The following is a 24165-nucleotide window of genomic DNA, read 5'->3' on the forward strand; positions in this document are numbered from 1 at the left end:
CCCTCATTTTATTGTCTTAAGATTTTGTTATACTGCCTTATAGTCAGAAGTACATTGTAAGACTTTATGTTCTCTGCTTCCTCTGTGAAAATATTCCTAACAAATACTGTGGTGAACTGTGTACTCTGTACTATTTTATTCTTATTCTAACGTCAGAATGATCAAAATCATTCATTTATTTGCAGCGCCTATGTGTAACTCCTAGTGGTAGTCACAAATAACATGCAATGCATCCTGATGCCGGCACTTTCCCCTCCGCCAACATTAAAGCTGGAGTGCAGGACTTTTGTCTCCACCTTCTGGCAGTGAGAGTAAAGTTGGGTTCTCAGCTGTGATCACCCGACACAAGCATGCAGCATGCTCCCCAAATGACATGCACACAGAGATGGTCGGTAAAAATTATATGTTGACTTTCCACTGGCCCAAAAACATATATTTTGGCAGTCCACCGGCCCAGCAGGATTTGACCCAGTATGCCAGATGGCCAGCACACCACTGGCTGTAACCTCCTGTTGCAGCTTTAAAACGGTAAATTGTTTCAGAATCACACAACCAATGTAAAATTACTTGTCTTACAATCAGAATTTGATTAATTCGGTCCTAAAACAACTGGAAACTCAAAAGCTGCAAAATTAACAGCCAAATAGCCAGCATGGGAATTTAAAAACTCTGTATACTGTGAAATACTGAGATATTTATCTGGCAGTCAGCATTGTGTGAACTTGTTTGGCAAGGGCTTGAATCTCTAATCTTTATAACTTTAACTTTCCTTTACTCATTAATGAATTTATCAAATCTAAATTATATTCTGCATGTTTGTTTGTCTCACCAGTATAAAATGTCCATGTATCACTAAAAGTGAATGCTCAACCTGTATTGCTTTTCAACTCTGACTATGTGGCAAATTATTTACAATAATCAATAACAAAACAATATTGCTACTGAGTGTAATTACTATAAAAAAAATGGTATAATCTATTTTTTAATCAGTGCTGGTGTATTTGTATAACATTATGACCTCTGTTTAAAGAGTGAAATTAAATGACTTGACTTATACATACACTGTATACTTGAAATGAGTGTAAGCTAACTAAACAACACAATAAAAATGGTTTATCACCATAAACAATGTGGATTTTTAAAATGATATATTCTACTCAAGTTTCACAAAGCCATTGCTAACAAAAGGACTGCTAGGACTGGAGGATGACTTTTCTGGTCCCTATATGCATATTATCTTGAATCACAAAAAATATTAACAAGGAACTGTTCATATGGAACAGTACATGTAGTTATTTGTTCTGATTAATTTCAGAATATTATAACTTTGGTTTATGAATACTGTTAATTGTACAAAAAGTACACTTAAAACTGTGAACAACAGTATTAACACTAATAATTGGTACATTCTTCATTTTACAGTATTGTGTTGCTAATACAGAAGAACCATAACTCCAGTTTTGTGGAAAAGTTTATCTACTATTGTTATGTCCCTTGGTCCTGCTTTAGTCTATAAAAACATATTCCATAATTTCAAAATCTATCAAGAAAATAATCATCATTACGTTACTGTAGTTCAGACAAATGTCCATTTAGCAGAAATGAGCACAGAGGCTTGATGTTAGTCCATTTCTTCCCCTCAGACAGTTATAAGCACAGCTCATTGTTCAAAGGACATCCGAAGACTTCCTTTCAGCAGCATTTTCTTCTTCTGTAGGGTGGGTGAGTCTATAAGGTGTCTTCTTACGACATCTAGATGAAAACAAAATTGGCACAGTTACAGAAATGACTCAAGGGTCTTGTTGTTGAATCCTGTTCTTAAACGTACTGTAGGATGAACTAGCAACTGAGAGCATCACTGTGACCAAAATAAGATGGAGAGCATTTTGAAATATATGTGCATCTGATGTCCTGTCTATGTTTAAATATACAGTATTTAGGCGGTGCCAATGACAACCATTGGTTAACAAATGCTTGCCCATAACTAACTTTAATATGGTTGAAATTACAGCAGGTATTAGGGCTACAACATCTATTGAGTCCTATATTTTATATATGTATTGCAACATACACGGTCGCCCATAAAGTTGGAATAAAATATATTTTACCTCTTTCCATGAAATGATTGTGAATATGTGATTTATTCTTGATAGATCAAGTGTATATATTCTCAAAATTGTATTGATCAATCTCATTGTACCTGGTCAAAGGTGATTACTGATGTGTATGAATAGAAAATAAAAAAGAGGAATGTGTCTGAAAACAAAATTATTCCAGCCTTATGTGCGACTCTGTACTTTTTTTATCAGCTAGATCTTCACACTTGAGCCGTTTACTACTTTTTTTTATTGCATTGCATATTTTTAAGCACACTATAATTTTTAAGAACACTATAATTTATTCATCTGTATAATGTTCACATGGGTTTTATTATAGTGTGTTGTACATGTACTTATTATGTATGTCTGCTTTTCACAGGGCAGTAAAGTACAGCAAAATGCTGTGTGAGTAAAAGCCAAAGGGCAGGTGAGTCTTGATGAGCCAAATGTTTGGACTCTGAAGTCTGAAGTTACTTATTGAGCAGGTAAGTAACCGCTGATCTTTTTAGGGTCAATTGTAGTGGACTGTAAAATGGCCAAAGGGCGGATATATTTCTGCTTGTATGTATGCAACACAAGTTAATCATTTAAAATCTGCCACTTTTTCTTTGTTTTTGTTTTGTCCTGCAAAACTCTTGGGATTTTATCACAAGTCTAAAGCTAAGACAAAACTAAACTGAACTGAAAAACTGTCATAAACTATATCACATATTGAACAAGAATTTGAATAACTAAAAAATACATAAATCTTTACACGTAAGGCTAAATCAAGATCATAATCCCTAATGCCAATAGAAACCCAGATTGACAACTAACTCAAACCTAAATTAAAATCAGCTTAAAAATGAACAAACCACCCAAATCTATAATAACCGAGGTTTCTAGGAAATCATGACAGGGAAGTGTATTGTTACCCAGGGAAGGGCTGCATGTGAGTGATGGTGTCAGGCAGAGGCATTCCATGGCTTTCGGGCAGCAGGAGACTCAGCAACCCCGACGCAACTGTAAGACTTCCCATGAGGATGTAAGGCAGTGAAATGGAATAGCTTCCTGTGGCAACACATCAAAGGAGCAGACAGTGAATAACAGCTTTGGCAAGAACAGTACCGTAGAGCCATTAAAAAACAACAAGACAAAAGGTGGAAAGACTATTAAAGAAGTTTGATGTTGCTGCTTCACCATTTTCAGATTAGCCCACTAAATCTAAATGAACTTTTTTTTTTAACATTTTAACACAAGGGATTGGTATTTTCAGTGCTGTTCTATCTGATCTGATTACTAATCAACTTTCATGCTTTCTTATGAGTGTCTTTTTGTGTTATTTCTATAGAAGCACCAGCCTATTGTTAGCCTCTTGTTTCTAATGGTGTTTGTGTAAGTAAACTACGTAGAAGTAGAAAGAAGTATGTTAGATAAGTACAAACCACTCTGATTTTGTACAATCTTGTAGCATTGATAACTTTTTACTTTGATTATTTACAAAAATGTATCAAAAGTGAGAAAAATACATTCAATGGCACATTTGGTACCACTGCTGCCTGACAGAAAAAAACATCCTGGAGGGCCAGCTGGTGGGGGTTTCTCTGTTCTCCCTGTGTTTGCAGTCCAAAGACAAAGCAGGTTGGTTGAACTGGACAGTATAAATTGCCCTTAAGTGTGGTTGCAAGTGTGAGTGTGTGTCCAAGCATGCATTAGCCTCCTTTTTCTCTTCTCTCTTCCTGAAAAGGGTAAGTTGTTTAGATAACAGATGGAAGGACATTTTACTTACTACATGAATGAACTTAAGTTCATTCATGTAGTATGTTGAGAACGTCAAAATATGCAGGGGTGTAGTGGCATGATGCTTTGTAACTTCAAGAGAATGAGGTTTAAGTCCATAAAATCAAAGAGAAAAGTGGTGACTGTTTCAGTGCTCTCGTCGTGTACAAACAGGAAGATGAAGATAGAGAAATTGTTGTATCTGTACTGTGAAATGAAGTTCAGCAGAACTGGGACATGAACCTACTGGACTTACTTACTAAAAAGACAGAGATAAGAGCATCCTTACTTAAGTAAATGAAGTATGGGGCAATGATGCTGCCTATTCTGGAGGCCATGGAGCAGGCACCCACAGCCGTATTCCTCAGTACAGTTGGGTAGAGTTCTGCTGAGTAGGCGTACACAATAGCGAAAGCTGTCGTCACTGCACACTTCCCCAACATCTCAAGTGTTATGGCAAGAGGAATCAGGTCTAGAGGGAGCATGGCATTAAATTGTTAGATTACATGTGAGCAGTTAATTGAAGATGAATATTCCAAATTCTTGGTTGTATCTGTGTGCATGGGAGCATACAATATAATGATGATATATACTGAATTACTTGACTTACATAAACGTAAAAATTAGCAAATGGCATAAATCAAAGCTATATGAATCCAGGGTTTTAAAAATTGCCTATTTGAAGTTTCATACTTGCTGGTATGAGCTGAATGAGGAGTAGAAACAATCCTCCCATGAAGAGAGTGGCAAAGAGAGTCAGTCGCCTGGAACACCAGCGAAACAGTAGCCAGGACAAAGTGTAAGCTGGCATCTCTACCAAAGCCGACAGGAAACAGTTGAAGAATGCGTTACCATAAAGGTTTGACGTGTTCAGGGAAAGAGCAAAGTAGCCGATCGTCAAGATGTTCCTGTTGGGATAATTGTGAAGCATAAATAACAAACTACAGTGTGCTTATTTTCCTGGGTTGCCCACTGGTATGAAGCTGCAGTGTAGTCAGTGTGTGTTTATGATACTGTTAGATTATCAGTGTTTGCAGTCGAAAAGTCAGAATAGTATAGATGACAAATATGAGTGTAGGAAGTGTTGTTTTACCTTATTGATACTAATCTAAATCTGGTGATTTTGTCAGTTCTTTTATTTATCAGCATGTGCTTCCTGACCATGTGGATAGGAATGACACATTTCTACAAACAAATCCTCACAGTAGGATTTATAAGCATTTAATTGTACTAAGTGAATCAAAACTTTGCTGTAGTGACAGGCATTGCAATAGACACATTTTTTTTTGATTGCATAGTTGAGTAGTCCTTCAGCTGTAGCAAAATGACGTGCAATTTAATGTTTATCTACTTTCTATGATTGCAGATCATAAGAGTGTTTCTAAACTGTTTATAAATCATGGATGTTTTTTCCTTTTTTTGGGAGAAACCAAAACAAAAATCAAGCTGCATCTGTTTTCAGACTCGGGCATACTGTGCAGTTACATAAAACCGGATTTTGATCTTGGTTGCAGGCTTCACAGCACCCGACAGGTCATTATTTGTTGTTAGTGAAATGGACTGACATGTGGTCGAGGTGATGCATGAAGAGGCTAAAACAGTGTGTGCATGTCGTGTGTGTGTGTGTGTGTGTGTGTGTGTGTGTGTGTGTGTGTGTGTGTGTGTGTGTGTGTGTGTGTGTGTGTGTGCGTGTGTTCATTAAAGCATTGCAACAAGTGTGTATGTCTGCATGTGTGTGCTTTAGTGTGTGTACTTGTGCGTGCAGGGTCATTGTACTGAATGTGGAGGTCAGATGGGACAGCGGGAACTCACCAGACCAGCCACAGCGTGACAGAGATCCAGCGAATGTTACTTGAACGCAGCAGGTCACAGATGTTGTGGGCCTTCTTCCTGTCAAATTGAAGTTCTTTCTGCGGAGCAGCAGAGCACGTGGAACAACAAACACTTAACAAGCAGAGCCATCAGACTAGAATTAATTTCATTAGAGAGAAGCTTTTGAATGCATGTGCACGTGTCCACATGTAAGTATGGTACCCACCAGGACAACCTGGATCAGGATGAATAGAGGCAAAAGTTCATTGTGAAATCTCATAAGTTTGTAACAATTACGAAGCTATTTTCACTATACTATTAATACATTTATCAGTGTTGCACTATAAGCAGTGCTACCATAATATATTTGTGGGACATTCATGAATGTGATTATTCGCTGTAGGATATTCATCAATGTTATTTTTAGCTGTATACAGACTGATTTTTTGCTATTTTTCCTTGGACTGTCCAGTTCAAAGTTTTCATTTCTCAATAGCTACACGCACTATGATGAAGATTTTTTTTTTTTTTTAATTGCGTAACAATATAATATACAGAAATGTCAACACATAAGAGTTAGGTGTTAAAGTTGCTCCTGTCATTAGATACAGCTGCTTCTGCACAAATCAAAAAAGTAAGTGAATCCACAAGTTACCATAGAAAACTGCTGCATTTGTCAGCTGAAAAGAAATTGTTCAAACTACATGTTCACTTAGACATTTTTAAAGATCAAGTTATAATCTACAGTAATTCAGTCAGGAAAGAGAGACAAGCCCATTTCTCAAAGATAATTTTAGAAAATCAAAATAATCCCAAAGTGCTATTTTCCACAACTGACAGTCTACTAAATCTATCACCTGCTCTCAGTCTTCATAATAACTCATCAAATGCAAAAAAATTGCTTAATTTTTTTATCAACTACTTGTTCATAAATCTAATCTTGTTATCGAGCAAACCACAGTACATTGGCAACCCTACTGAAAGTTGTAAATGACCTGAGAATTATTGTGGATGAAAACAATGTGACTGTCCTTTTCTCAGACCTCAGTGCAGTATTCAATACAGTCAACCACAAAATGTTTAATTGACAGACTTGAGAAGTGGGTGGTTCTATCTGGCCGTGCCTTCGCTTGGTTTCAATCAGTTGAGACAGTTTTTATCAGTCTGGGTGCTTACGTATCAGAGACTATAGAGAGACTGTGTATTGAATATGGTTTTTCCTCAAGGAAGCATTGTTGAGAGGAATACAATTCTTCCCCATAATGTGTAAAACACAAATACTGCCATTAGCTAAAATGTAAGCTATAGTGACTGTAAGATATCTAAAAAGAAATCTCAACCACCCCCCTTCAAGTTTGACATCCTATACATTACTATACTATAACTATATTGTACACTTACATTCTGTTACCACAGCAGTCAGACAAGTGTCCCTAAGCCAGGATATCAGTGAGAAAGACATAGAAGGAGCTCACCTGCAAAGGACCAAAGATGACCTGTGGAGGCTCAATTTTGTTCTTCTTCGCAGCATCTTTCAGTATGGCCTCAGCCTCTTCTACTCTTCCACGAGAGAGCAGCCACCGAGGAGACTCTGGTACATACCTGCCTCATTACACGTCAGAGTGGGCAGAGAGCGAGAGAGAGAGATAGAGAGAGAGAGAGTCAGAGGTTCAATCCTCTGCAACAAAGGCATAGCAAAAGTAATACTGCCGTTTTTGACCATTTTGATTATCAGCATGGGTTAATGCTAAGTTGAGAGCTTCCATGAAGGTAAAACCTACTCAATACTAGCTGCAAAGCTTTGATGACGTCTTCATAGAGTGATTCTGCTGTGGTTATTAAACTGGCAACACATAGTGACCCCAATGGATGGATGTGTATTTGAAATATGAATTATATTGCAAGAATGATGCTGATTGATCAACAGAGAAAAACAGTGTAAAATGAGATTAACATACTGAAGCACTCAGGTTCCCCCTGTCAGCATTATAGAAAAATAATTATCAGTTGACAACAAATATGGCAAAATATGTGACACCATCTATCAAACAATAAATGCAAACACAGACACACACATGCAAAGAATCACACACCTACCTACCACCAGAGAGGCGCATAGAGGAAACCAGGCAGGGAAAGGCCTAGGAGAAGCATCCGCCAGTCTCTGATGAAGAAAGCAAGCAGCGGCAACAACATGTAGCCCAAAGCAAAGAACAGACTCACACCTGCAGTGGAGTAAATTATCCGCACACGTGGGCCTAATAGCTCAGTTCCTAAGAACAAGAGATAAAGAGCGATTCAAATTATACAGTCATACAGTCTCAGTCATTTGCATTATCATGAACAAGTTAGCCACTAAATACATTTTAGAGGCTGTAAAGGAGATTAAAAATACCTAACACAAATGCAGCCACATAGTTGGAGATATGTCCCATCCCCACGACGAAGAACACAGCGCAGAACATGGGCCAGGAAGGAGAGAAGACCAGGATCAGTGTTGCCACTGTTTGGACTGCCATGGTAACAAACAACACTATTTTCCTCCCATACCTAAAAAAAAAGAAGATAAAAAGCACAGATAAGTGACTTTGTAAGCTTGCTTTATATATATAGAAAAGTCATTCAAATGCCACCATGAACCTTAAATTATGACTCCATGTAAGAGCAAAATACATTATTTTGCATTGCGTGAGACGTGCACATTTGGCACTTTTCATTCACTGTTTTGATTTTAGGGAATGTTTACTTGTATGGTTCACACTCATCATTCTCATTTACTCTGTCCACCACCAAATGGCAGACATATTTAGCAAATAACTGTGGGGGGAAGTTACACACTGAGAAGCTAAAAGCCAGAGATTTTTTCACAGGAACTGGTTTGGCTGGCCAGAAACTGACACCCTCTGGATGACAATGTAGCTCTGTGTCTGCTTGCTGTGTAAGTAGGTGATTGCTAGCACATTACCTGCATGATATGATACTGTGTATGATGCTTCTCTGCCAGTATATTTCATTCTTATTATTTATTTCTTCACTACAAAGTATTAATTAATGCAGATGTTTTAAACCATTTTGCTACATTTTGGCAGAGTTGAGCATGACTTGAGATGTGAGCAGGACCCACAACGAGTGTAAACCAGGAAATCTTTTAACATTTTACACAGCTGCTTGAATTTTAACCGGCACATCACATATTATATCTCTCCTTCATAGTCAGACTAAGTGTTTTAAAATGTTCTCCTGCTTTCACCTTGACTTTAAATTTCTACTAAAACCATGCAAAGAGCAAAGGAAAACAAAAAGTTGTTACAAAGTCTTTTTTAGCCATCCGTACTTTACAGCTGACGTGTTTTCTTGTTTACTGACCTGAGTTTCTTAATTTAAATAATTATTATAGTAATCTGGTGATTGGCAATATGAAAGACCTGCTGAGATCTAAAAGTGGACAGGGTGAAAGAGGACATTCTGAACTTGTCTTGGCACTTATTAGCACACCACATGCATGAACTCGGTTGGCTTTTCATTGGCTTTGGTTTAAAGGATAACACAGTGTGTAGCATAAAACTAAAAGGAAAGTGCTACTTCTATTTTGAAAAAGTTAAAGTTCATTTTTTGTTCATAACCTGTCAGACAGCTGTCCAGAGGTAAAGGAGCCAGTGAGAACACCAAAGAAGAAGATGGAGGAGGTCAGTGGATTCTTCCACCTGTCATCACAGACAAGGTCCCACTGCAAAAACACACACACATGCCTTGTGAATTAGCAACAAGTAAAGAAATGGTTGAGATTCCTCAAGTTGCAATGCCTTAGCAAGAAAAACTGGCCAAACATAACAAAAGTAAAATATCAAAAGTATAACCATATATGAAAAAAGACTAATAAACTAGAAATGCAAAACATAATCCTACTACTACTATAATTATTGCAAAATATTCTCCCTCTGTGTAATTTAGTAGAAAAAAAAAATGTGCTGGAGCGGAGCATTGAAACTCATTTTCTGGTGTTGCACCAAATTTTGAAAGTCTCTTTGTTCTTTCATGTATTTAATGAGGCTGGGCAACATAATGAAACACTTGTATGAGCAAATACACAGAAAAATAGCAAACATTGTATTTCAAGTGTCTAATTGGTGAAATTTACGTTTTTGTGTGCTTGGAAAAAATCTTCTATTGTGACATCAGGATGAAATGTTTTATTTCAGTTTTCGATGGTCACAATGGGTTATTAAATCTCTCTGGAACTTAAAAAGTATTGTCTCCACCAATGTGAAGGTATTGCTGAATTGTCCCAGCCAATATTTTTACTGATCTCAAATGATCTTGCTGTTTGAACTGCACATAATGTTAATTACCATAAGATCTCTGCAGAGTTGCCATGCTTGTATGTTTTTTGCAAAAGGTGGATTACTATTATACAGAGTGACTGGACAAAACTAACTGTTTCAGGCTCTGGGCATTGTTAGCTAATTTGAGATCACTGCTCAGACATATTGCTGCAGGCAAAAAATCCTCCCAAAGCAATTTCAAATTCCTTTTTAAAGCAGAGCCAACGTATCAGTGACAGCTGAGCCATTAAGAATCAAGCCAAATATAAATATTATTTTAAATCAGTGGGATAAATCTATACTATTTAATGCCACCCCTCCCCTTTTCAAAGAGTGGATCAGCAGTAGAGCTATGTGCCATTACGACCTGAACACTATTTATAAGCTTCTTAACTTGTCCAGCTGATTTTTTTTTTTGAATGTCAATGTATGAATCACTTTATGTGCACACTTATTGTTGGCCATTATATAGGCCTAAGTGAAAAGTAACTAGGCCTTTTTGTTCAAGCATACTTCCTGTAGAAGGTAACGCCTGTTAAAGAGTCCCTCAGATTTAAGGCAACTGCTGCTTCCTGTAAACTTAACAATAGCTCAACAAACCTCAGACACAATGGTAGAAATGTAGACGCTTCGGTCATACTCCCACCCGTCCAAGCAGCTTTCTTTTGGCACATTAGACAGGTTAACATCAACACCTGGCAGCAAGCCTCTCTCCGAGAAACTCTGTATATCATCGAGTTTGTATCTGGAGCACTTGCTGGGCAGCAAAGCGCCGCTGTTATTGTCCTCCTCCAGCGGGATGCTGCTGTTCCTCCACTCGGCGGTAAGGTTGATGTGCGCCGGTACGACGCACCGGTGAGGTGGTGTGTCGGCGAGGAACACGATAGACATGCCGGTGTAACCATTGGGGACGGTGCTCAGACAGAGCAGGAGAAACACCTGCTGCTGAAAACGTCCCCATTCCCCGAGGAAAGCGGTTGCAGCTTCATAGTCGGTCATGTTTGTGGTTGCCGCGCTCCGGGCGCACAGTTTGGTAGAGTTTATAAGGAGGACTGATGTGGCACTTTGGAGAGGTCATTTAAAAGGCTGCGGTTTTGTTTCAGCCACTCAACCATCTCACCCATCCCCCTCTGTATTTGTTTGGCAGAGGTTTCCTTTATTAACATCTCTTTAGAGACACAATCCGTTCTCAAAATGAACCAGAACACATGATTTAAACCTCACTCCCGAAATGATTAACTGGTCTTTTATAATACAGCTCATCATAAAATGTAATAAAATATGTCATACTTGTTTTTATGCTGTTTGCAAAGGTCTCCTGCAACAGTACAGTCTTAAAAACATGCCTATATTTTCAATTCTGAGCAGTTTAGAAACAGAACCATTAGGCTATAATGTACTATAGATTGTGTGAAGAAATTATTTATTTAATCAAAAATACTTGATCTATTGACTCCATGTAAATTTACTTTCTTTGTTTCAGCATAGAAAATACAGCTGTCACCAAATAGGAATGTATAAGAGCATTCTTCCAACTGGAACTAATTTAGGTTAAATAAGTGCAATTAGACATTTATTTAGCCTTCCTCACTACTTTATCATCTTGTCAGCAGTTTTCCAACAGATAAAACAAATGAGTATCCATTTACTTCATATACAGTACATATTTGCAGTGTCTGCTTTGTTATCTCTTTACAACAAATATAAAGTGTAAAAGCAACATTTGAGATCCTGCAGATTTTCTCCTCCAACACAGGATTTCCATTAATAAACAAGACTAGGTCAACATCTGGTAAATGTCTGCACCGTGTAAGAAAAACTAGGGGGGGTTTCATTCCAAACAGATGCAGGAGGTGGCAACATTTGGCAAACCAATCACTCACTCACTCACTCACTCATAAGCTGGTTGGATCACTTCCTGTATCTCACAACGTTTTTCTACCATCAGTCAAACAAAATTAACCCAGTGCAGTGTCTGTTTTTAGGCTACAACTAGCCTAGTGGTAGGCCTAAGGATTTTTTTTGTAACTGCATTGTAAAAGTCCATCATTATAACACGGTATAGAGAGAGAGCAGGCACAGTCTCTCTCCCTTGAACTACTTGCCTCACAAGATTTAAGATGCACTCTGATCCCCTTTAACTCTGCTGTGACAACTGTGATTATTACTGTTTATCTTTGGTCCAAGGTATCTACTTTCACTTTTTACAACTCCTTTAAGATCTAATGCCGACAATGCAGCTGACACTTTCTGGCTGTCTTCCAGGAAAGACCTAAACACAGTCATCAACAGCTGAATATATGATACATTAAAGGATTATTTAAAAAGAGTTAACCTAGGCTACATAAAAATCAATCTTAGGACGTCTGGTAAATATCAAGCCAACAGTCTGTTAGCTTAGTTTAACACAAATAAAACCTGGCAGCACCTCTAAAACTCACTATTTGACACGTCATATTTAGTTTGTTTAATCTGGACAAAAATTGAAGGGTAGAAACAATAATTTATTGTGTTTGGGGGTTTATTGGTCAGACTATTTCTTAACTCCGAGCAGTTGCCAGGCAACCAGCAGAGACTCCAGGAAATTACTGTTTTCCAGCCAAGAAAACAGAGTGCTAACCCCCCCATAAAAAGGCCAATTGATGTTTTTACTCCTTAGTTTTTGTACAAATTAAGCAAGCGAGTTATAATGTGTTAATTGGTGAGCTGTAGCTGTTTCTGGTCTTTGTGCTAATTTTAGCTAACAGAGCTACAGAGTGTAGCCTTATATTTAACAGGCAGCTGTGAGAGTGGTATCAATGTTCTCATCTATCTCTCCACCAGAACACAAATAAGGGTAATTTCTAAAATGTTGATCCACAACTTCATGGTAGCAGCCACATATAGATGATTCCACACATACTTTTATATATTAATGGATTTTTTTTTAAAATCAAAAACATGTGATGGACATGTCCACTTATTAGAGCAATGATTCATTGCTCTAATAAGTGGATGGATCTTACATGTTATGTTATTATCCAGTCATTGCCAATGACTGGATAATAAACTATGAAACCAAAAAAAGAGATATTTAAAAGTTGGGATGACTTCACCAGAAGGAAGGGAAGAATTTTTATGATATTACAGGTTTACCCACATCAATAATGAGTAAGTTAATTGGTGTTAAATTATGTTAAATGTCTCTAAACTGAAAACGATATGAGCACAAAATTCAAATCAGAATAACTAAGTGGAACAATTTATAAACCAAAGGTTAGATCTTGGATTGCAGATTCATGGATTTAGTTATGAAACGTTTTATGTTCATGTCAATCAGAAAAGCGTTGGTTACAATTCTAAGTGAGGGGTTGAAATGTACGGTGGCCTCGAAGTGCAAAACAACTATACAAAATGTGAAACACTTTTACAAAGGTTGAGACAAATGTACATTTTGGAAAACATTTTTTCATATCATAAAACAAAATTACATTAGCAAAACACTTTTACCAGTCCCGAAACAATTGTACATTTTAGAAAACAAATTAAAAAGACGCAAAACACTTTTACAAGTGCCGAGACAAATTTACAAGTCCCGAAACACTTTAAAATCTGTGTAAAGTAAAAATAAATGTGTGATCTGAGTTTGACATACCACAGAAAAGTGTGTTGTTAACCACCCTGCCAAATTTGAATGATTAAAAAAATCGCCAAATATATGAAATTAGGCTTCAAAGTTGTGTAAAAGTCAGCCTATTTCTCTTCTCCCAAACGCTGTGGAAGTGCCCGCCGAGTCCGCTGAAACCCCGCCCCCTACCAAGTGTCACATGTCAATCAAAGTCACCACATCTACCAGAAACATGGACGCTACGTCTGAGAGCTTTCTGCTGCCAACTCAGCTGCTAACTCGGTGGCTAACTCGGCGGGTAGCTCAGCAGCTAACTCAGCTATCTGGCTAACTGTCGACTGTAGTAGTAGTGTGCGCTGAATATATTTATACCTACATCAGCAGGGGCAGATTTATGCTCCGGTGTGTAACCATGCCATTGGTTATTGGCTGCGTTACATAACGCGGCAGTGATTTTCAGACCCGCCCATTAAATCCAGACACAGAAATCTTGAAACGCAGTTTGTGAAGCCTAGCTCCACAATTCAAATCTAAATGGTTGAAATGCTTTTTACACCTTTTTTAGAAATACATTTATGACCTATTTAATGTGTTTAGAAGAAAATGTCTGAATTCACTTAACACAGTCTTTAACAAATCCTGAAACACTTTGACAAGTTCCGAAACAAATAAAAAAATGACACAAACTGGAAAGGGAAAGTACCAAATACCAGACGGCTGCTACTGTTGTGCTATGTACAACACCGAACAGAGTTTTCTTCTTCGCTCGACACTTTCACAACTAATTTCTTACTGACTCTCCAGCACCACCTGGTGACGGAATTTATACGCTTAACTCATGAATAAACCAACTGCAACGCAAATTAATCCATTAGATGAACTAAATTTCACAAAAAAGTGTATTGCTAATGTAATTTTGTTTTATGATATGTACAATGTTTTCCAAAATGTAAATTTGTCTCAAACTTTGTAAAAGTGTTTCACATTTTGTATTGTTGTTTTGCACTTCCTGGCCACCGTAGAAAAAATGGGTCTACAGGGATTTGCTTCTCCATATCCTGAAATAAAATAATAATAGTTTTTGATATTTATTTTTTTTGAAAAAAGTGTCTCAGTGTCTACAAAATCTGGTGTTCAGGCTGCTGCTTGTTGCTACAGATATTACTGGCACAAAGGGGACCTTTTAAAAAAAAAATCCTAATACATATGCTATCATTCTATATCTACTTTGACTGATATTCCTCCAGTAATAAAATAGTGTAAAGGTCAGATTTGGTCAGGTCAGTGTCTCCACTTCCCTATATTAATTAGAATTTGCCTTGCTACATTCCTCTTGAGCAAGCTGCTTTTTGTGCACTGAAAAATCCACTCTTAACTTGGTTTAGAGGTAAACTGCTGTTGGATTGTCATGTGATCATCATAACTTGGTTAGAATAAATCATTTAAGCTCATTATCCACTCATGAGAAACTTGGTTGGGATACAGTAACATACTAAGATATTTAACCTCACTACAATACCATGTGAGCATCTTCACTTTTCTCTGAAACTCTACCACATCTCTTTATACTGTTTTTGGAGTAGATCATTCAATATGAGCTTTTATGATTAGTTGTTTCTATTGGGTGACATCACTGATAAAAGACGACAGATGACAATGACCTAATCTCATCACACAGTAATGCCCTAAATCACCATTGTGTGGGAAATAAAACATGTCAGCATTTCAGTAGGAAAAGAATAAAGATATGCATTCATGTGAAACATTCTTGATTATCTTCCTCAAAGGAAGTTTGCTTAAGTACTGATTAAGCAAATTAATAGTATCACACTGTGCCTTCAGAAACTGTATCCAAAGAGGATTACCTGCATTTAAAGATTGTGTAGCACAGTAGACCAAAATCCATGTTAAATACAAGGGAATTTAAAATGTATTTTCATTAGAAATATACTTTAAAAAATATCAGTATGCAAGTAAAAACATGACATACTAAAAGTGTTACTACAAAATCAAGTGTATTTTTTGTAAACAGGGCATCTTAGCAGTGCTTTTAACACAGTGGATTAAATATATTCTGCAAAAATTAAATTTAAAGCTTACATACATGCTGAACTTTACATAAAGTCATGCTTGCCTCTCCAGTGTGGCTTTGAAATAGTCCAATTGGAGTCTTAATGCTACTTAGCAACATTTAGAGTACAGGCACGTGCAGTTCTTTGGGGTATTTAAAAGTGTGGAATGCTGTCTAGAGAAAATACCACTTCAACCACAGCGGTGCGGGGGCTGGGCAGATGGATTGACCACTTTGAGGCTTTTGATCATTTTTCTTTCATCAAATAAAATCAAATCAGTGATTGAGAGGTCTCCTATTCACTGATGTCAGATAAATTGTCTCTTCATCTGCTTATTTACTGTGTTTTTCACTCTGGGACAACAAAGTTATCGCCTTGAAAGGAGGTTTGATACTCTCTCAGGACTGGAGACTGAAGTTTTTCAGTTGTTACTGTCCCACTGGGGGACCAGCTCACTCTGCCCCACAGAGAGCACAGCATTACCACTCAAGCTGAAGACCATAAGGCAGTTAAGCATACCTTGAAGAATTTCAGAAGACATTTATTCTCCCTCAAGAGCAGGGTGATATTTTTATAAAGAATGGGTGACTATGATGAAGATACTGCATTTCTTGGACAGACCGGTCCTTACTTCTGGACCACGTTCTTCCTTCTGAACACAGTTTTTGTGTCAACTGGATTCAACGGACTTTACATAGTCTTTGTTGGGGCAGCTCCAAAACACCACTGTTTCATTCCAGACGTCAACCTGACTGAGGAGTGGAGAAATGCCATCATTCCCTTCAGGATAGTGGATGGTGTAGAGGTGCAGAGCCAGTGCAGCAGATACAAGCTGGATGTGGTTAGAAATCTCTCTGCCGATGGGTACGTTCCTAGAAGGGATGTTAACCTCAGTAGCATGGAGCAGGAGGGATGTTTAGATGGATGGAATTACAGTAAAGAAATCTACCAATCTAACATAGTCACTGAGGTCAGTATCAGTAATGTGTATGTGTGTTTCCTGAATGAGGTGTTAGTTATGAGGAAATGTCAGTTCTGAAAATGTTTCTCTTTGTTTGAAATGTACATAATTCGCATCTTTTCACAGTGGGACCTTGTTTGTGACAATCAGTGGAAAGTTCCATTTGCATCCTCGACTCTCTTTGTGGGATACCTTTTTGGGTCTCTAATCTCAGGCCAGCTCTCTGACAGGTATTTCATCCTTTTTCATCAATTAAATTCTCCTAAATGCACTTATGTCATGCTCCAATATGAACCTTGGAAGCACTATTTTGTAAGACATTTACTGCCATTTACTAAACTGATGTGTTATCTTATCTCAGAGGTTTTTATCATTCATGAAATGTTATTGAAAGTGTAAAAGTATTTGAAAAAAGGCTTAGGAAAAATATTGACTGATTGATGAATCAGTTAGACCTGATTCACTGTCATTATAATGATAACAGCCCCATCTACTGTTGAATGGGTGGAAGGTGCTATCATGTTTACTCAGAAAACAGAACTTGCCAGAATCTAATCTTACGTTATATAATAAATTATTGGTTATTATGGATTAAGACCAAATTATCATGTCTTCATTCATTTTTGTTGTGAATATTTATTTTTTATTTAAACTTGAAATGCTCCTAGATACTTGTTACTTCATAAAATACTTGTTATAACACTGTGTTTGACTTTACTATCATCTTGAGTTGTACTGGTTAGGCTTCCTGCTCACAGTAACAAAAGGCAAATTTGTTTCAAATTGCACTGTCTATGGCTGAGCTATCAATGACTCTTACAGTCAGCTATCAGAAGCAGTACATTAAGTGGCTGCTGTAGTTTTCTGGCAAAGAGAGTTGTGTAGAGTTGTTTTTAGGGGTTTTTTAAGTTAAGTTTAGAGTGTTTGATGTCAGTTGTGGTAAGTATTCGGTTCTGACAGACTTTAGTGTGGTGTAGAGTTCAGGACAAAGCAGTGAGGAGCACTTGTGTGTGTTGCTCTTTTGCAGCTGTGAAAACTGTACACCCAACAGATAAGAAGTTTGGGGGAGGTGGTGGGGTTGAAGTTTTAAAGCTTTTTGATGATTGTGTCACATTGGATGACTCTAAAGACATATATCAAGCTTGTGAAGAGTATCTCTGCATGGTTTATGCTCTGGAGTTGGAGTTGTGTGATTGTAAACATCTGCATCACGCATGATTTGACTGAGAAAGAAAGGAGAATGACAAAGACATTTATTTCTAGCAAAGAGGGATTGTATTAACTATCCATCCGGTTCTATTGTCCTAAAATTAGTGGTTTCAGTACAAAAAGGGACAAAGAAATAACAAACATCTCACTGCTAACATATCTTCTAAATGTGCTGCATCTGTGGTTTACTGTCAATGATATATCATTTTTTTCCATTCAGGTTTGGGAGGAAGAAGGTTGTTTTCATCTCACTTGCGGCCCAGTGTGTCTCAGTCATGCTTCAGTCCTTCTCCCATTCATGGAGGATGTTTTGTATAATGTTCCTCTTTGTTGGAGCCTCACAGATTTCCATCTATATTTCTGCATTTGTACTAGGTATGAATTATAAAATACTTCTCATCATATGTATGGTCCTATAGAAATTCTTGTCACCTGCAAGAATAGATCATTTGACATCCGTCAGTATCTGTAGTCACTATCTACTGCTTTATCTCTGTCGTACATCACTAAATATTTACAATGTCATCTTGAACAGGAACGGAGTTATTAAGTAAAACCATGCGTATACTCTTCACAACTCTCGGGGCCTTCCTTTTCTATTGCATTGGGTATATGACACTACCTTGGATTGCATATGGCATCAGAGAGTGGAGGACTCTTCTTGCTGTTTTGTCTGCAACCTCTGTGGTCTACATCCCACTGTGGTGGTATGATACTTATAATACTTACAGATTTCTCACCTAACAATAAAAATACGTAAAAATCCAAACTCATATTTTGTGCATGCCTATTCTGTTCTTCTTCTTGTGTTGACATCCACACTAAACCTATATTGAATTGTTCAGGTTCATCCCTGAGTCTCCACGGTGGCTGATCACGCAAGGAAAATGGAAGGAAGCCGAGGTCATAGTGAGAGAGGCTGCAAAGAAGAATAAAGTTCAGGCACCACCTGTAATCTTTAAAGAATCTGAGGTAAGGTTCACATATGGTTATTAATAATGACATTGTATATTTGGGACATTTAAATTCCTTTTCAAACTTTTTATTGAAAGTGAGAAATTAGTTTAATTGAAACACTGAAAACAGTGTGACTCTTGGAATGAAAATCTCGGGTGCACAGGTGGTCGAGTGGTTAAGAGCGCATGCCATGTACGCAGCCGACCCCCGGTTCGGGTCCCGGCTGATGGACCTTTATGCATGTCGCACCCCCCTGTCTCTCCCGTACTTTCCTGTCTCTTTACTTTCAAATAAAGGCGACCATGCCAGAGAATATCTGGTACTTTTATTATGTGGTAGTTTGGTTGTTTTTGTATGTCTGGAAAACTTAATCACATTAGCTCTTGTCATTGGTTTTAGCTACAGTCAATGCCTCCAAACAGGACATATACCATGCTTGATATTCTGAGATCCAAGAACATCAGATGCATTACATTAATGTGTCTCCTTTTGTGGTGAGTTATTGGTTTTTTTCCCCCTAATTCTGACATAAATGAATTCACAAACCATTATTTTAATCAGTGAGTGTGCAGCTATCTATTATTTTTATATGCGTATGATAACCCAGCTGTGTGAGACTTGATAAACTTGAGAAATATCTTGACAAATCTTTTTTTTTCTTCCTTTCAGGATGGCAATTAACATTGGATATTTCGGTTTATCTTTGAACACCTCCAACCTTAGTGGTAATCCCTTCATGAACTGTTTTTTATCAGCTACTACCGAGGTCCCTGCCTATGTTGTGTCTACATGGCTCCTGAAGAAATGTCCAAGAAGAGCACTTCTGTCATCATTCCTTGTCATCGGAGGAGGAGTCCTGCTGCTTATCCAGTTCATCCCTGATAGTAAGACTTCCTTTTGTTTGTAAGACAGGAATTTTCACCACAGCTATGATGATTTTTCCTCATTCACATGAGTTTATAGAATTACAAAAGAAAGATTTTCTTTCTAACCTCTAGTGCTGTGTAGCCATTAGATATTGTTTTGCTTTATTTATTTTCTTTGGTTGCCTCAAGAGATAGTGAGAGAGAGATAAGTGCTTCTAAGAAACAGTCTGTCAGACTAATGTCATATTTGGCAAGCTAAATATTAAGCCAGTCAAAGATTAAATGAAAAGACAGAAATATAGAATGAGTTTTACAACTGGACAAAGGTCAAAATGGCTGTGCTTTATTAAATAATATATAACAACAGTGTTTTGTCACATGGTACTTCACATATTATCCAAACCCACTGCCACGTGAGCTTAGTATAGTCTAAAACGACCCCAGCTTCTTACATTAACATGTCACATTGTGTTAAGTGTGCGATATATCATCGTCTTCTCCAGTAACTTCTTTTTTTTTCTTTTTTTGAGTAATGAGGCAGTGTAACATTGAATCTCCTGTATGTTGTATAATACTCTGTAGCGTGTTTCAAGATAAGGAAGTTGTATCCTTGCATCCTCTGATCAGTTAAGTTGTAGAAACTGGGCTTAAGATTGTTCATACAATCTTTTGTGAAGTACAAAAAATTGGGGTATTTTACAAAATATTGCGATTCCTTTTCGACATCAATCTAAATATCTTGTGTCTCTCTTCCTCAGCCCTTCAGCATGTAGCTCTGGCACTGGAAATGACTGGGAAGTTTGGCTTTACCATGGCATTCAGCATCGTCTACATCTACACAGCTGAGATCTACCCCACTGTGCTGAGGAACGTCGGCATGGGAATGTGCTCCTCGGCTGCACGCATTGGCAGTATCACAGCTCCTTACATCATCTATTTGGGTGCATAGATCACACAGACACAGCATACACACTGCATTAATATATTATATGGACCTACATATAGAAAATCTGTATAGGATAATATCAGTGATATGCACAAATATGGGAATGTATTTATATTCAACTAAAATGTCCCTCTTCTGTTATTTACAGGTACTTATAACAAGGTTCTGCCTTATATTCTCATGGGAAGTCTCACAATTGCTTCATCTGTGGCTAACTTCTTCCTTCCGGAGACCCTCAATAAAGATCTTCCAGAAACAGTGGAGCAGATGCAAGAATGTCAGGGGTAGGTGCATTTCACTCAGCTGAATGTAGTTCACCTATTTTTCAGGTCACCAATATAACAATATTACAATGCACTTGATTAAATGTGATAAAGCCACTAACTCTGCCATATAAGGACAAATGGCCTATTTTCAGTGGTTTTAGTTTCTATCTGGGAAGACATTTATGAGTAAAAATAACAAAAAAGCAACTTCTCAGTTTTCTATCCATTAGACCAGTGGTCTCCAACCCTGCTCCTGGAGAGCTACTGCCCTGCATGTTTTAGGTATCTCCTCACTCTAACACACCTGATTCTAATAATCAACTCGTTATCAAGCCCTTTGACGAGCCTCAGCTGCTTGATAACGAGTTAGAGTGAGGAGATACCTAAAACATGCAGGGCAGTAGCTCTCCAGGAGCAGGGTTGGAGACCACTGCATTAGACCGACCTGCACTTTCCATGAAAATGCTCAAAATAGAAAAAGTTATGCATAACTTTTTCTATTTCGCTGACTCCACAGTGAAGTATGATGACCCTGAGGTGCAAAACACAACATTTCACAAAACCGTATACATTTCACAAAATACATCACCCCTGTCTCGCTCTTGATATGTTGCACCTCAGGGCCACCGTAGAGAAGAGATGACACAGGCCACTTTAATGTCTGCCATCTTCAAACACAGAGGGAAAAAAACATATTCTAAGGTGTAATCAGTAACATTAAGAACTTAAAACACAATGAAAGAGACTAAGACAGAAACTGAGAAAATATGTCAACTACCATTTAGGTATTTTTGATATCTGTTTTACTCATTTGTCATTTTCACCATGATGTTTCCTCAGGTTGTGCAGAGGAGCCAAAAAGAAGAAATATGTCGAAAATGGGGGAAGTGTCAATCCACCTATACTATGTGAAGCCAAACCTGATGTATAAAATCTGTAGTTCTTGATAGCCTTGCTTCACTTTTAAGAAACAAAAAAAGACAGAAACAAAGAGGAAAAAAGAAAGAAGAGAACGTTCTCTTTTTTTTAAAGAAAAATATGAAAATAAATCCCAAACATACAGTGGAATCCAAAATTCTGAGTCCACTGCCAAGAAACTTTGTTTTTTTTACCCTTTATTAAAAGCATTTTTGTTTTTGTTTTGTTTATTCACTTAAGTTGATGCCTGCTAAAAAAAAAAAAATCTAGAAATGTTGCAAATATAGTTTTTTAGATCTTACATTATGGTATGAAATTGAAATATTGGTCTTGAATTGTTGTCACACATACAATTAAAATATGAACATATAAACCATCTTGATATACAGTCTGAGTTGTTTTTGTCTTTTAAACACAAAAGCTGAAAAGACCAAGCTGCTGTTTAAACTTAAAGGGCCTGATTTACTAAAGGTTTGCGTGTGTAAAAACGTGTGCAAACTTGACATCACCCGTAAAAAATGTGCAAGCTGAGCTACTAACGCAGCGCACTGAGGTTTGCGTCTTTCAACTGTGCAAGATAATACGCGCTGTCCATTTAGTACGTTTGCCATAATGAATATGTAATATGGGGCGTTTCAACCCCAGTGTGCAAAATACAGGGAGGAGAAAATACAAATATGTTATTTAGCACAGGCATTGTGATTTACCAAACCTGAAGGTATTTTTTCTGACGAAAACTGCGTCTATAAATAATACCTTTGAAGGGCAGGTATTAACCGGCTGCGCACTGCGCACAGATGACTTTTGTCACTGTGGAGAGGAGGAGACGGAGGCACAATAACAGAATACGCACAGGACGGATTTTTTCCACCCGTGTTAATATTTTTGGAGTGGAATATTTTAGATTTTACTAACAGCATCGACTTTGTCACAAATACTCTCCCATATGTGTGTTTTTCTGGTAATATTTGTTTTTGTTATAACTCAATATATTTGTTAACCTCTTCCACTAGAACCTGATCACATTTCATTTTGCGCTTGCAGCTTTCTGCTCGTCCAAACTCTCCATTCAGAAACGCAAAACCCTCATTTAAATACTGCTGTCTCCACCCTGTTGCACCTGTTTTCATTTACGAAGTTATTCTTAGTAGATCACCCGCAAAACACACGCAAACGAAACGCGCAATCTATTGCACTGTGCACGCAATTTAGTACCCACTATTTGGGATTTTAGTAAATCAGGCCCAAAGTCTCTAAGGATGAAATAATGGCAGTGTTGGATCCATAATATATTTTTTGTTTATTGCTTTATTTTTGTTTTTATTTTTGTTTCTTTGTTATGCTGATTACCATATATGTGTATATGCCATTTTTGTGTTTGAACAGTGGGTGGTGCATAGCACCGGAAATGCATATAGGTAAACCCCAGGTAATGAGCACGGGTAGTGTGAAGGCGAGGGCAAACAGTTTGTTGTTTTTTTGGGTTTTTTTAGGGCAAACAGTTTTTGATAGTGTCAGTGTGGCAGCGTGACGTTTCTTTTCTCAAAAGTTATGCCCGTGCTAAGGTGAGCAAATAATTGAATGTAAATAAGTGGGTCACCGCACTCAAAGAAATGTTTTTTATTGTAGCCCAGACCACGCATCTGAACAACTCTCCCCGTTCGCCCCTCAGAGGCCAAATGTATTGATTGAAAGACTCTACAGGCAGAGAACTGTAGGCTACATTGTATCTGTGGCTCTCTGAGTGAAGAGACTATCTCTCCTGAAGCTTGTGTCGATCAAGATCATCTGTCAGGTGAGGACATTCCCCATATGTATGGAATATGTAACTGGGTGGAGAGATAGTCTCAATACGATACAGAAACACTGTTTAAGCTACTTTTCCACCAAAACTTACAGTAAAAACATAAAACTACAATTGGTATCCTAGCATGGTGAGTCAACCACACGTTGACAAAGAGAAGAGAATGACTTCTATCAGTGTTTCCAAAAAAACATGATGTAATGCTGTTACATCAGGCGAATCTGAAGTCCAAAGTCTCATGGGTCACCCTGACCCAGCTGAAGATTTTGGAGCTGTAAAAAAAAAAAAAAAGAAAAGTTGAATCAATGCCCGAGAGAGTGGAAAATGTGATTACACTAAACTATTTTCTAAATTATGCTGTGTAGCTTTTAATCTGTTGACAAACAATTGGTTGGTGGTGAACTCAGACTTCTGGAGCACATTGCATCTATTATGATTTTATATAGACTGTAAAGCCATAAGGTATGCAATGATTTTTATAGTGTGACTATACTGTTTTAAAATTAAGAAATGTATCCATCTTTGGAGTTACCAAACTTGCCTTTGAAGTACTGTCTGACAGTGTGTC

The 24165-nt window shown here is 37.6% G+C and overlaps 2 protein-coding genes across 2 annotated transcripts; one reads left to right on the forward strand and one right to left on the reverse strand.

Annotated features, from left to right (window-relative positions):
* Positions 1 to 1667: 1667 nt before the first annotated feature.
* On the reverse strand, positions 1668 to 11014 carry LOC133994297 (organic cation/carnitine transporter 2-like). The gene is made up of 10 exons (XM_062433545.1): positions 10592 to 11014; positions 9293 to 9396; positions 8065 to 8219; positions 7771 to 7942; positions 7145 to 7271; positions 5670 to 5767; positions 4551 to 4765; positions 4147 to 4329; positions 3014 to 3149; positions 1668 to 1752 (listed from the first exon to the last, which is right to left on the reverse strand). The coding sequence occupies exons 1-10, from the start codon at positions 10988 to 10990 to the stop codon at positions 1668 to 1670; spliced, it is 1674 nt and encodes a 557-aa protein (XP_062289529.1). The 5' UTR covers positions 10991 to 11014.
* A 5236-nt stretch (positions 11015 to 16250) lies between these two features.
* On the forward strand, positions 16251 to 21806 carry slc22a5 (solute carrier family 22 member 5). The gene is made up of 10 exons (XM_062433124.1): positions 16251 to 16640; positions 16758 to 16861; positions 18061 to 18215; positions 18376 to 18547; positions 18686 to 18812; positions 19197 to 19291; positions 19467 to 19681; positions 20422 to 20604; positions 20758 to 20893; positions 21716 to 21806. Exons 1-10 carry the CDS (start codon positions 16251 to 16253, stop codon positions 21804 to 21806), a joined length of 1668 nt encoding a protein of 555 aa, XP_062289108.1.
* The last annotated feature ends 2359 nt before the right edge of the window (positions 21807 to 24165 follow it).

This window comes from Scomber scombrus, chromosome 14 (genome assembly GCF_963691925.1).
Source record: "Scomber scombrus chromosome 14, fScoSco1.1, whole genome shotgun sequence".
NCBI lineage: Eukaryota > Metazoa > Chordata > Actinopteri > Scombriformes > Scombridae > Scomber > Scomber scombrus.